Here is a 15,385-nt window from a genome sequence, read left to right as displayed (position 1 = left end):
CTGACCTGCTGTGATCTCCAGCCTTCTTTGTTTTCAGGAACATACATCTCTGGACTCTCGTTTTCTCATGTACTGTCCATTCTCTCATCCCAGTTGCTGTTTAACCACAAGGCCACCCAGTCTCTGTGCCCTTACCTAAATACCATCTAAAACACATACACTCCAGCTCACCACCCCTCGGTCCCCAGTGCTCAGGAGGCACCCACAGCCTATCATAGTCCAGTAGAAGGACATCACATATGAGCAAGTAATTAGACAATTCCCAATATCAGCTTTTGCAGCCACTTAAAACATCACAAACTAAATAAACAGAGGCTGCAAAGAAAGCAGACAATGCAAACCAAACCAAATGCACAGCAATTGAACAACAGCAATTTTAAATTACACGATAGTTTGTTGCCCCTAACTCTCATCGACTGGAACTGGGTGTCAATCAAGTCTGCTGGTTTGCAGCACTTGACACCGCGGAGCGTTGACACAGTCAGGTAACATTTCCTCCTCAATGTCCTTCTCCTTGGAAAACTGTTCTCCCCGTTCTTCTGCATTCGGTACAGTGCCTAGTTGCATGCTCCAAATGTGCACAGCACACTGCATCAGGATGAGGCAGCCCACTCTGTCCGGGCTGTAGTAGAGGGATCCCCAGTCTGATTCAAGCAGTGAAACTACATCTTCAGAGGGGGAAAATTGGTGTGAGCAGGTCAGGGCTGCAGCATCTCCCCTTTCCCCACCGCATCCCAAAACCAGCCCAGTTCGTCCCCTCCCCCCACTGCGCCACACAACCAGCCCAGCTTTTCCCCTCCACCCACTGCATCCCAAAACCAGTCCAACCTGTCTCTGCCTCCCTAACCGGTTCTTCCTCTCACCCATCCCTTCCTCCCACCCCAAGCCGCATCCCCAGCTACCTACTAACCTCATCCCACCTCCTTGACCTGTCCGTCTTCCCTGGACTGACCTATCCCCTCCCTACCTCCCCACCTATACTCTCCTCTCCACCTATCTTCTTTTCTCTCCATCTTCGGTCCGCCTCCCCCTCTCTCCCTATTTATTCCTGAACCCTCTCCCCATCCCCCTCTCTGATGAAGGGTCTAGGCCCGAAACGTCAGCTTTTGTGCTCCTGAGATGCTGCTGGGCCTGCTGTGTTCATCCAGCTTCACACTTTGTTATCTTGGATTCTCCAGCATCTGCAGTTCCCATTATCTCTGCTCAGTAAGATTGTTGATTTTAATTTTCCAGAGCTCTCCTGATTTGGACGTTAGATTGGAAGATAGGAAATATGGCTCCTTTATGAAAAAGAAAGCAAGACAGAAAGCGGGAAACTACTGCCCAGTCTACCTTCTGTCTAGCTTACCATCTTTCAGGTTCAAACATTTTCTCCACGGTTATTATTAAAGAGGCTGCATAAATGAACTTATATACCCTCAAAATCATCATGACAGAGTCAACATGGCTTTGTCAAGAGGAAATCATGATTGGCCAACATTTTTTGAGAATCTTTGTGGAGATAACGTGCTATGGATAATAGGAAAACAATGCATGTACCGTGCTTAGACTTCCAGAAAGCAATTAATAAAGTAGGACCTTAAAGGCTATTGCAGAAATAAATGTTCATGGTAGAAGAGATAGTATATCAGTATGGATAGGAAATTGGCTGGCTAACAGGAAGCAGACAGAGGTCATAAATGGGTGTTTTTAAGTTGCCAGGATATGCGATTGCTGCACAACAAGGGTCAGTACCGAGATCTCAAATGTTTGCAATTTATGTCTGTGAGTTGGAAGAAATCAACAAAGGTACAGAGGCTAAATTAGCTGATAAGATAAGGATAGGTAGGAAAGTGACTTGTGATGAGGACAGTAAGCGCCAGCAAAGGGATGTACATAGGTTAAGTGAGTGAGTGAAGATCTGGCAAATGGAGTATAATATGGGAAAATTTGAAATTATTCATTTGAGCAGGAAGACTAAAAAGAGAAGTATATTATCCAAATGGTGAGAGACTGAAGATTTGTGAAGTGCAAAGGAATCTGCGTGTCCTCGTGCATGAATCAGAAAAGTTAGTACACAGATACACTAAGTAATTACAAATGCTAATAGAATGTTATCATTTGTTGTGAGGCCATAAATAAAGAGGCAATGCTTCAGTTTTACAGAGCACTGAATCTGGACAGCCATGCTTCAGTTTTACAGAGATTGAATCTTGACAGCTATGCACAGTTTTGGTCACTTTATTTCAGGAAGAATGCAAATGCATTGAAAACAGTTCACAGGATGTCGATTAGGCTAACAGTTGGATTGAGTGGGTTGGCTTAAAACAAAAGATGCAGAAGCTATGGGCTTGTATCCGTTGGAGCTTAGAACAGTAAGAGGTAACATGTTTGAAAGTCACAATATCCTGAAGGGTCTTGACAGGGTTAATGCGGAGAATCCAGAACTTAGGAATAATAGCTTAAATATCAGACGTTACCCATTAAAAAAAAGGTGATTTTTTTTTTCCTGTCAGAATCGCTATGCTTTGGAATGATCTTCCTGATAAAAATGTGGTGGATGCAGAGTCACCAGAGTCCTAGAATATTTTTAAGGCAGAGATAGATGGATTCTTGTTAGGTAAGAGAGGGAAAGGTTATCAAGGCAGGTGGAAATGTGGATTTGAAGATGTAGTTAGATGCAACATGATGTTACTGAGTGATGGAATGGGTTCAAGAGACTAAATGGCCTATTCCGGCTCCTCGTTTTTGTGTTCCTAGGATGTGAATGTCACTAGTAAGGCCATCATTTAATGACCTTCTGTAATTGCCCATCTCATAGAGGCGTATCTACAGTGTGCTTAGGAACAGAGCTCGAGTGACAGCGAAGGAATAGTGATACAGTTCCAAGTCAGGATGACGAAAGGCTTGGAGAGGAATTTACAGTCAGCGGTGTTAAGTGGTTTATGCCCTTGGATTTTTAAGTGGCCAAGGTTATGGTTTGGAAGGCTCTGTCAAAGGTGCTATTGAACCCCTCAGGCACTTCTTTCCTTCAAGTATTGGTGCTCTTTTGAGCAATCCGATAACTTACAAAACATGACAGCGGTCTCAGCTTTATTTTTTTTTAAATATATCTGATTTTGTTTTTGATCCAGTTTACATTCCCTCACTATCCCTGCAAGTGTGCCTTAAAAATAGCCAACCATCAGTAGTTATAATCACATAAGTCAAATTAATGCTCCAGTTTACACAGTCAAGTCACCATTTTTCTTGTATGAACCTAGCCGGGAAATGTCAGAATGTGCTTACTTTATCAGATGCACTCGTTCTTTTCCAACAAACAAAAAGCTCCTAAATCTTAGCATTAAAAAAGTCTAATTCCTTTCTTATCCAAATAGATTTAATTTACATGCTTAAAATGGCCTTCAAAGAAATCATAGAACCAAACCTAAAATTCACCACCAAAAACAGCCTTCAGGAAGCTTTACTGTCTGAAGAGGAAAACCACCTAGTCTGGCACTCTACCCTCAAATTCAGACAATTAGCCACAAAGCTACTAATAGATTAAATCATAAGCCTTGCCTCTAAAAACCAGACATATAGCCATGAAATGAGGCCATTTTACAACAGAAACTTTCATTTTTGAAAAGCCCAGTCAATACACCGTATGTGGAGAAAACATGATAAACTACAAAAATGCACAACAAAATCAAATGTCTTTAATGAGATGAATGTTAAATTGATTTTTAGATTCTAGTAGTGGTTGCTTTGCAGCAGGTATCTTGGGTTTGTAAAAAAAAACACTGGAAGCACATGAAGTACAGTTAGTTAGTTTGTAGATGACACCAAAATTGAAGGTTTGGTGGACATCGAAGAACGTTACCTCACAGTACAAATGGATCTTGACCAGCTGGACCAATGGGCCAACAAGTAGTAGATAGAGTTTAATTGAGATAAACATGAAGTGCTGTATTTTGGAAAGGCAAATCAGGGCAGGACTTATACACTTAATGGTAAGGTCCTGAAGAGTGCTGCCGAACAACGGGGCCTTGGAGTGCAGGTTCATAGTTCCTCGAAAGTGAAGTCGCAGGTAGACAGAATAGAGATGATGACATTTTGTCTGCTTGCTCCTTTTGGTCAGTGCACTAAGCATAGGAGTTGGGAGGTCATGTTGTGGCTGTTCAGGACATTGGTTAGGACTGTATTGGAATATTGCATGCAATTCTGATCTCCCTGCTATAGGAAGCATGTTGTGAAACTGGAAAGGATTCAGAAAAGATGAACAACAACGTTGCCAGGGTTGGAGGGTTCCAGCTATTGGGAGAGGCTGAATAGACTGGGGGTACATTCCCTGGAGCATTGAAGGCTGAGGAGTGATCGTGTAGAGGTTTATAAGATCAAGAGGGACATGGATAGGGTAAATAGACAGGGGCTTTTCCCTGGGGTGGGGATTCTAAAACTAAAGGGTTTAAGGTGAATGGGGCAAGATTTAAAAGGGGCCTAAGAGACAACATTGTCACACAGAGGATGGTGTATGTATGGAATGAGGTCCAGAGGAAGTGGTGGAGATGGGTACAATTACAACATTTGAAGGCATCTGAATTCGTATGTGAATAGGAAGGGTTTAAGGGGTTAGGGGCGAAATGCTGGCAAATGGAGCTAGATTTATTTTGGCAATCTGGCAGGCATGAGCAAGTTGGACCAAAGGGTCTATTTCCGAGCTGTACATCTCTATGACTCACTAGCAAATTGCACAGCAATTTAATAAAAAACGAAAGAACAGATGCTGCAAATCAGAGACAAATACAGAAGCTGCTGGAAAAACTCAGCAGATCTGGCAGTATCTGTGAAGAACTGCTCTGAGGAAGGGTCACCAGACATGAAACATTAACTCTGATTTCTCTTCAAAGATGCTGCCAGACCTGCTGAGCTTTTCCAGCAACTTTTGCTTTTACTGCAAAGCAACTTAAATTTTTAAAATACTCATTCAATACCAAGAGAGAACGAGACAACGAGACAGCTGTCCATACTACATTGCATGCAATATATCGATCAGGCCTGACTCTTCTCCCAGTAGTGATGCCTCGCCCAACAGGAATCTTCCATCAGTGCCTCGGTCACAGCCACGTATCAGTCTCCAGCATACACATGAATCACTAAGTGACAACTGCTGTTTGCAAGAGAAACCTCAACATTTATTTGGAGAAAGGACGAATTGGTTGGATTTGACAACAACCTTCAACTGTTGATAAGACTACTCTAACTGTACGGCACTCATATGGTCATCAGCTCTCCTCATGGAATTCAATGAAGAGAAATGAGCTTTGCACTTGATGACTATTCAAACGCTGTCTGACCGTGATAATATCAGCAGCAGCACTTATCCAGAAAACAACCATGACATCTCCATTGTTCAGTGTTACTAAACTGAAGAGGCATTGAATAGATGGTACTGGAGAACAGAACTGTCATGTATAATCACGGCTGCTGAGCATACTAAGCAATTCCACAACAGAGGAGATCCATAACCAGACTTCTCTGCTGGTACCTTCACTCTCCCAAATGATACGAACAAGTTTGGACACAACTGTATGTATAAAAGGGGCAATAATATACACAGTACTTCAAAAAGTTAACTCCCAGAGTGTGTGCAAGTCCCAAATTAGGTTTTCTCCAAAAATGACCAGTTCTACATCAAATACTTGCAAGTTTGAGCCTGATCCTGATACCAGGGATTTGAAAATTTGAGCAAAGGTTGTGAATTTAGTGCAGTGTGGAAGGGAACCCAATTTACATTGATGAGATCAGGATTAACAGGATGGGGTTTTAGTCTTGCCAACATTAAATTCAAAAGGTTCTGGCTTCCCTGTCACTAATCAACGCAACAATTTTCAAACATCTGCTTACATTTTTACTTAAACACACTCCTTCTCCAACAGTCTACCACTTAGTTGTGCCCAGGCTATCAATCTTACATCATTCTGCTGTTGATGGCCATGATATCACCAATTACAGGACAAACTACAAATGCAATAATAACTAAATGGCACCGTGCCCGTTAATTTATTATGTTGATAGAGCAAAGCCAAACTTTTACTACTTTGAAGGCAAAAGTATATTTGGGGTGAAGGTTTTCCAATATGCTTTTCACCTTCAAACAATTGTAGGTATCTTAAAAGCTTAAGTACACCTTGTTTCATCATTTTAGAATTTTAAATCAATAATTGCTAAACTATTAATCGAAGATCCAGGCAACGTTCTGGGGAACTGGATTCAATATCCCACCATAGCAGATGGTAGAATTTGAGTTCAGTACAAATCTGGAATAAAAATTCCTTGATGACTTTTAAAGCCTTGCCAATTGTTGAAAAAAAAACCGCATCTGGTTCAATAATGTCCTTTAGGGAAGAAATCTGCAGTCCTTACTTGGTCTGGACTACGTGTGACTCCAGAGTCACAGCAACATGACTGACTCTGAACCACCCTCTGGACAATTAAGGTTGAACAACAAATGCTGGCCTAGCCAGCATCACTCACATCTTGTGCATGAAGAAATAAAAACTGCAAACAATGATGTTGTGTATAAAAAGTACATCAATTGGAAATTCACACTGATGCCAAAATTCTCACCACAACGGTGACCTTCTCCACCTTGGCAAAACATTATCGATGATATGCAAAATCCTAAGTCCCAGGCCCAAACTGGGTATATGTGTGTCTGCGTGTGTGTGCATGTGTGCGCGCACGTGTGTCTGTATGTGCACTCGTGCATGGAAGGGAGGAGCCATGGTTCACACATGAATTTGGATTTCAGGGTTCACCAGTGTTTGGAACTCGCAGTGCAAACTTTTAAGCCAGGTAAGAGTAGTTCAGTTTGGAGTGCATTTCTTTTTGAAAAACCAGGGGAGCTAAGGTACTACCATGTGAACAAGGGCCCAGCACACATCGAAGGTGGTGGCCAGAGCGTCCTCTTGAAGAAGACAGAGTTTCAAGTGCCCTATGCGACGGTATGTAAAAGGTGCATAAATTTAATGGAACTGTCCAATTTGTCAAGGCCTGTCAGGAAAATGTTAATGCAGTCCAAAATGTGTGTTTTTTTTAAATGAATCAGAATGGCTTTCACAGTTTAAGAAATAGAACTTTATTTTTGATTTCTCTGTGCTATGGGTATTTGTGAACATCAGGTGAGCTTGAACGTAGGGGAAAGGAGAAGGATGGTGAGTGGAAACAGATACTAGATGATATGGGAGTATGAGGTTCCAAGAAGGATGGATAGAGGGCATAAGGTGGCACTTAATCAATACATAACATGATGGGGGATAAGAGGGGTTGATAGCTGAGGGCTAAAGGAATGCTTCATATCCAGTTCTCTTTTTTTCGGATATGATAGGAGAGTCCCCAGGCAGACTGTGCACCCAGCCACTTCAGGAACTGGCAGCATCCTCAGCACTTCCCAGATCACCCAGCACAACTTCCAGTCTAGTTTGCACATCAGACCAGACCAAAGATGGGAGTAAAAGGAGACATTTTTAAAAGGTCAGTTTCATGGAGACAGACATTCATCTGTCTCTGTGAACCTGACACAGGAATAAGAGATAATGGGAACTGCAGATGCTGAAAAATCCAAGATAATAAAGTGTGAAGCTGGATGAACACAGCAGGCCAAGCAGCATCTCAGGAGCACAAAAGCTGACGTTTCGGGCCTAGACCCTTCATCAGAGAGGGGGATGGGGTGAGGGTTCTGGAATAAATAGGGAGAGAGGGGGAGGCGGACCGAAGATGGAGAGAAAAGAAGATCGGTGGAGAGGAGTGTATAGGTGGGGAGGTAGGGAGGGGATAGGTCATTCCATGGAAGACGGACAGGTCAAGGAGGTGGGATGAGGTTAGTAGGTAGGAAATGGAGGTGTGGCTTGGGGTGGGAGGAAGGGATGGGTGAGAGGAAGAACAGGTTAGGGAGGCAGAGACAGGCTGGGCTGGTTTTGGGATGCAGTGGGGGGAGGGGAAGAGCTGGGCTGGTTTTGGGATGCGGTGGGGGAAAGGGAGAATAAGAATTGGGAGCTAAAATGTCTACATCTGTCAAGATATAAACAGTACAGAACAACAACTCAAACACAGTTTTACAAAAATTTCCTGCCTTTATTACTGATTTGGATCCTCCAGCATCTGCAGTTCCCATTATCACTGATACAATTTTAAACTCACTGCGAAGCCTCTTCCAGGGATGCCTAACCTGAAGAAGTTACCCTCCTCCCTCCGGACCAACCTCAGCGAATCTCTCTCCCACTGCAACTCTCTTGTAATCTCTTCAGACTCTCCACCTATCTTCTTTTCTCTCCATCTTCGGTCCGCATCCCCCTCTCTCCCTATTTATTCCAGAACCATCACCCCATCCCCCTCTCTGATGAAGGGTCTAGGCCCGAAACGTCAGCTTTTGTGCTCCTGAGATGCTGCTGGGCCTGCTGTGTTCATCCAGCTTCACACTTTATTATCTTGGATTCTCCACAATCTGCAGTTTCCATTATCACAGCATAGAATGGATAATGGACAACATTCTCAGAAACTATAGAAAGGCTCCCATTGATTGGCAAGTGCTCGTGGCTGAAGCTCACAGGAAAAAATAAGCACCAGGCATACAGGGGAATCTATGGAAATTGCATAAATACGTTTATTGGCCAAATGGCACGTATCTGGATATTTTTCAATAAGAGCAGTTCTTCTAATATTAGAGTGTTCACATTTGAAGTGGCAGTGATAACATCGTATTGGCATTGTAATGGAAATCTTTCAGACATGCTTATGATGCACGTCAATTTTTATTTTTAAAAGATGGGAGGACCAATAATTTGAAAAACAGATCATCAATCAAATTAGGACGGAATTTGGTAATTGCAATCAAGCTTCTAGACCTTTCAAATGTGCACATTTTGCCACCTATTTCAATGTAGAGTTATCAGTCTATTGATTAGGAGGGGCTGCTTGATCAGAGTTCGAGATTTGGCACACTGAGCACCATGAGATCTGGTGTCGTGTGAAAATACATTCATTAACGTCGACCACCATTTGGAGGATATCAAATTTCTTTTGCCTGGTTCTCGGGTTCATACAAACAGGTGACATCCCTGACCCCCCCACTGGCTTCAAATGTCTGGGTAGCCTGGAGGTCTTCGGGATCACCATGGAAGCAGTGCGCCTCTCCATTTGTCAACTTGCACCAAGAACAAATCTACTGTTGTGTCCATCATTCTGGAAACCTTTGGCTGATTGATATCTACTTCATAATAATTTGCATTGCGAAAATGCTTTGTACATCTTCCCTTCAAGATACAACATGCTTCATGGCTATAAAGACTGGAAGCAGCTTGGAAAAGACAGGAGGAACACTAGAGACATTCAGGTCAATGCTGCAAATCGTGCCATTGAGGTAGATTGCAGTCTCAACCTTGACCTGCATGGGTGCAGGGAGGTTGCAAATCATGACACTTACACACTCAACGCCATCCCAGCTGCACCCAAAAATCAGGACCAAAAATTTTTTAACCGAAAATAAGACTAAAAATGTGCAGCTTTAAAATGGTGCATCCATGTAAAGTTATTGAGATGAAAAAAGGGGAATTGTAACCAATTTTATAAGTAATTACAGTTGATGCATTTTGCTGATTGATTCAAATCTGAATAGCCAAAACCCAAGCATGCCAGAACAATAATGCAAGCATGCAAGTTACGCCAAATGCAAACTCCTTTTCATCACAAGTGCATTGCTTATAAAATGAGTCGATACCAGCATCATGATTTTGCAGACCAATTTTTGATGCGAGATGTTATGCCAGATAACACGAAACAGTTTCCGAAATGAGAATGAAAAGAAGGTGCTTGTAACAATCTTCCAACATACCATTTAGTTCATGCTTCCCTCATTCAAAATTTTCAATATTAGCCAATAATAGCACCATCTGAATTAATGTAGAACCTGACACAATTTGTTGTTAAAACATGTTGAATAGCTGTAGAAAACATAGTAACTTGGAGGGGAAAAAAGTACTTTTAAACCCTGAAGCAATGTTTTGCAGATTACTCACGGCTCTATACCTATGTACGGTTCCTTCAGAAATTCCAGAACAGAGAGCATGCCAAGTTTTGATAATGCTCTAACATATGCATCAAAGCAGCATACAAAACAAACATGCACATGAAATTTATACAGTCAAGGTTCTTTTTTCTTCCCCTTCTAAATAAAGATAATTGGAACTCTAATTAGGTAAAAACAAAAAGGATTCATCAAACAGTTTCAAAGTAGAAGAGGGGAGGACTAGTTACCCAGTCGTCAATAACTGCAGCTAATTTACAAGTCAGTAACAATAAGGGATATCTTGTACAATATTATGATAGGTCGGGATGTCAGAAATAGGAGGAATGGGCTATTCAACCCCTTCAGCCAGCTCAGTCAGTTATTCGACTAGACCACGGCTAATCTAGTACTATCCCGATACTACTTAATTCTACTATTCTCATATTTCTTGGTAACATTAACATCCAGGAGATACACCTTTCATATAATTGTGCTAATATATGCAGCCACCTCAGATTGCTCAACAAAAGCAAGAAAATCCCTGGCATTCTATCTCAACTGTTTCAGTTCAGATTTCACTACTAAAATAAATGTTGACGCATCAAATCAGTTATTACTAAGGTGACAGTATTGCAACCAACAGACTAACAAAGAACTATGCTGAATAAACAAAGGCTCATGAATAACTATATCGAAATAAACAGATATAGACCTTGTGTCTTAAATTGTGCAAGAGCAAGATAACACAGCAGAACAAATAATTTGGTCAAATCTTCCAAATGTTTAAACCTATAACCAAAATGTTAGGTGGACAACCCAAATCTAAAGAAGTTACCTATAACATGGGAATATTATCATTAAATTAACATGCAGCAGAGAATGCTAAATACCTTCACTGCCAACATTTGTAAAAGGATGTTATGTCATGATAAAAATTATCTACTTGAGAACCTCACTTTTTTTTAATTACATCATGAATGAATCAAAACTTGACATAATTTAAAAACTTGCTATTAAGTTTCAATGAAAATAACTGCTATAAAGATTATTAAGGCAAAACAATCAAGGTCAAGAGACCTGAAGAGATGTAATAGACAGGTTTTAAAAAGGTATAACATAAGCCACTATAAAGCTAAAACATACCACTTTTGTATATTTCTAAGTCCTCCATATTGATATTCGGACTTTTGTATCATAAAAAATACTTAGCATTCTCAAGGAACATCTGTAGCTAACTGGAGGAACACACAGATTTGTATTTTGTTTTTAAATAGTCATTGCATACAAAAACATTATTTTAACCCCATGTTAATCTTATTTTGCTTCCAGCTACTCAACATGCTCATTAACTAGGGCTTTCCATATCCAGTACATCCAGTCAATGACATATTGCTTTAGCAGTCAGAACATTAGCCTCACAAAGCAAATTTGAATTTAAATGCCCATTTTCCCTTTTCCCCCTGTAATCAGCCTTGCCTCTTCCAATACAATACAACTCCATCATTTGGCATTCTCGTTCAGTAGCCACTTGCAATTTAACAAAACTGGCCCAACATAGTTTGAGAATTTACAAACAGAAAAGCAGACTGGAATTTGAAATTTAGATGCCAGATCCTTAGAATGGCAATCCAATGCTTTCCCAGTAGAGTTATAAGAATGCCTAATCTTGCATAATGCTTCCATTCGTCACCACGAACAGCTATCCACATAACTGTGAAAACAAACTTATTTAAATACATAATCTCGTATTACACTATTGTTCACATTAAAGTAACATTCTGTCTCAAATGAATAGATCTTAACTTCTAAAACAAAAGTTGAATTGATGATGAATAACTGCTTGATGTCCTATTAACTTGATATCTATCATTGCACTTTGGGAATTGACCAAATTACGTTCAAATGATAAATGACTTTTGAAACGTTCCAGAGTAGCATATTTAAATTAGTTGTTAATTAGTCTTAATGAACCAACCTCTGCTTATGTTTTGATACAAAAGGCAAAAAAAGATGAGGATGCGTATATTGTTTACAATTGATATATCTGTTTTTAAAGAGCAACCATTACAAAATAAACTAAGGTTTGGCAAGTAATCCATATTCACATTAGACTAAGCCCAATTTGTTAATGTTACAATAAAATATTTACAATGTGACATTTAAACATCAACAAGAGTTAAACCAGCCTGGAAAAACAGCTCCAATTATATTCAACTCAAGTTCTAATGCACCATCTAAAGAGCCTTAGGGTTGCGTAGCAAGTAATGCACCAATGCAAATAATTTAAAAATATCCAAAAGAAAACCCCATTTTCACAGCATTAAAAAATACTTCCCTTTCAATCCAACAAAGTTCAAGATCATATGATAACATTTAAATTTTACTTTCCGCAGGAATTACACACCCCCGTTTTGTATCCTGTTATTCACAAGAGTTCTTTACTTTTGGCTAACAGCTTGAATATAAAACATATTTCATAGGGTGGTCTTACCATTAAAGAAGCTTTTAGCTCTGAGATAACTGACACTGAGGCGGAGAACAGAAAGCTTGTCCAATTTGGCTACAACATCCTGTGGGAAGGGCAGGAGGTTGGCGAGGCGCTCGAGCTCTGCATTCAATCTGTCCCGATGTCTCTTGGATGGGTTCGACTTTGTGCCTTCAGTGACTGGGGTTTTTACACTTGAAAGCAAAACCAGAAACACATTTGTGTTAACAATGCGATCTTTTAGCTTTTCAGTCATGAAATTAGAGACATCACAATGCATTTTAAATTGTCCCAAATTGTCAAACAAAGTGCCACGTATCTCTTCAAGTGAGGTTGGCAAATCTCAAGTAATTAGAATCCACCTATAAAAGTGACGATTTTAAGACACATATACACTTCTTATTCACAACGCATTCCAGCTGCAAAAGAATGGTAATTCATTATTACCCTCAAAGTGAGGGAAAATAATGATGATTTATATTTCCTTGCCTATTGCATAAATGAATGAGCAATAACTTCCTGTAAAAGGATTATGGAAATAGAAAGAAGAGGAATAAAGTGATAAAGTTTGCATTGTAAATTTCATTATGGTATCACAGACAAAAACAGAACATGGATGAATTTAAATTATGATTGCTTCCCCCTCTTAGCTGAGTTTCAATCTTAGAAATAAACCCTGTGCAAAATCCCTCAAGATTAAAACCACAGGCTGGATTTATTTAACAACATATTTGTATACATTGGATTTCTTTACTACTTCATTCATACACATGCACAAACACAAGTACAAAGTAGGAATATAAAAGGGAAGGAAGTTACAACTTATAAATTTCTAAACGAAAATCTAAGATGTTGGTATTAGTTTACATGAATTCAAGTTCAGTGAGTCAATATCCAACTGGGAATCTGTACATTGGCTGCTACATTTCCTGGGAGCTGGAATGTAAAGTCACCGCTATCAAAAGTGTAGCAGTATTTCTCGTATTGGAGAATTGGTTGCTTGGCAGTTGAAATCTGAGATTCAGGGAACATAGGAACAGTAGCAGGCCATTCAGCCCCTTCAGCCTGTTCTGCCATTCACTGAGATCATGATTGATCTGTGTCCAAGCTCCATACATTTGACTTTAGCCCATATTCCTTACTCTCTTTGTTTGATAAAAATTTATCTATCTCAGATTAAAAGTTAACAACTGATCTAACATCAATTGCCATTTGTGGAAGAGAGTTCTATACATTGACCACCCCTTATGTGCAGAAGTGCATCCTTACTTCTGTTTTGGATGGTATGGCCCTAATTCTCAGACTATGCCCCCCTCGTTCTAGAATCTCCAACCAGTGAGAGCAGTTTATCTATATCTACCCTGTCTTTTCCTGTTAATGTCTTGAAGACTTCAATCAGATCACCCCTAACCTTCTAAATTCTGCAGAAAAAGTGCCTAATGTGTAAAGTATCTTCTTATAACTTAACCCCTTAATTCCAGGTGTTGTTCTTGTGAGCCTCTTGTACTCACTTCCAAGACCAATATATCCTTCCCAAGTTTCCTGATCTGCTCTCAGTATTCCAAGTGGTGTCTTTCTGGGGATGAGAGGTAAGGGCCTGGAGCTGCTTTTCTTGTGATGATAATACAGCCAGGAATGTCAACAGTCTAAACTGTATTCTTCAACAATTCAGCAAGTGCAAGTGCATGTTCCAGTCAGATGACAGAGTGGAATCTACTAAGTCATTCACAGTACAAGGTACTTTGATTTCCCTCTTGGATATCAACATTTTGAGGTGAAGAGAGATGCCGATGGTCCATCTCACTGGTCATTCCCATCTTGGTACCAAAAAGCAGTAATCTAAAACCTTAAAACTAAGTGTTGGAGAAATGCGACAAGTCTGGCTATATCTGTGGAAAGAGAAAAAGAGTTCACATTTTCAAGGACAACGAAGAAGAATCACATCAGACTTGAAACAAGAACTTTGCTTCTTTCTCCACGGATGCGATCAGGCCTGCTGAGTTTCTCCAGTACTTTTTGTTCTTATGTTACATCTCCAGTATCCACAGCACAGCACTTCATTTTTATTTGAGTAATTTGTAATTCTTTTGTATCATGGTCTTCATGGGAGTTTTGGTATCTCTAGGATGCTTATTGTCACAATAGATAGCAAGCCAAGTTTCCATGAGTTAAAGAGGTGTTAAGGCACCAGTTTGCTTTGACCTGTGGATATTCTAGATGCTTCATCTGGTGCTAGCTATATGTTAGCAGCCAACTTCAGAGTCCAACAACCTTACCCATTTGTTTCAGAAAGATTTGAGCATGAGAATGTAGAGGAGATTTTTGGGGGGTAAAACTAAATTATAATTTTCCCTTATAGCCCCTGTTTAATACAATGGTTAATTTGGGGTTAATCTTTTCTGTTAACCTGGTTTAGAGTGGCGAGAAGGTCAGAAATGAATCAGAATTCTAACTTCAATTTGCCAATATGAAACTGCCAAACAGTAAAATAAATTAGCACCAATATCACCGATTCAAAATGTCACAGGCAATCTGAATGCACTTTCAATGTGAACATGAAATAAATCACATTCCAATGACCCCCAAACCACCTCTAAGCCTACCTTACTGATCTCACCCAACATTTTCTCTGTGTGGGATAGAACTTCAAACACTCATGATGATTATAGTAAACAGATCAAATTTTATTTGTTGCTGAATGTGCTGTGAAAGTTCTCAAGTATTTTTTAGCATTGACCAAATTAGAAAAATAGGAGTCAGCAAATAGAAGTGTATTTTAATCCGCCATTTCCTCATTTCCATCTTTGAATTATTAATAAAAAGATTTTTCAAGCTGCATTAACACATGTTAATCCATAATAATAATAATTAAAAAA

At 40.0% G+C, this 15,385-nt stretch overlaps 1 protein-coding gene across 2 annotated transcripts in view; it reads right to left on the bottom strand.

Annotated features, from left to right (window-relative positions):
• Positions 1-15,385, bottom strand: part of LOC125464337 (aryl hydrocarbon receptor-like) — a 175,771-nt gene that overhangs the window by 143,575 nt on the left and 16,811 nt on the right. For both annotated transcript variants that reach the window (XM_048556652.2, XM_048556661.2), the window contains exon 2: positions 12,516-12,703. In XM_048556652.2, coding sequence (XP_048412609.1) covers positions 12,516-12,703 — 188 coding nt within the window. The remainder of the gene's footprint in view (positions 1-12,515; positions 12,704-15,385) is intronic.

The sequence above is a fragment of the Stegostoma tigrinum genome, chromosome 2 (assembly GCF_030684315.1).
Source record: "Stegostoma tigrinum isolate sSteTig4 chromosome 2, sSteTig4.hap1, whole genome shotgun sequence".
NCBI classification, from domain to species: Eukaryota; Metazoa; Chordata; class Chondrichthyes; order Orectolobiformes; family Stegostomatidae; genus Stegostoma; species Stegostoma tigrinum.
This window is presented reverse-complemented; position numbering and strand designations above follow the sequence as displayed.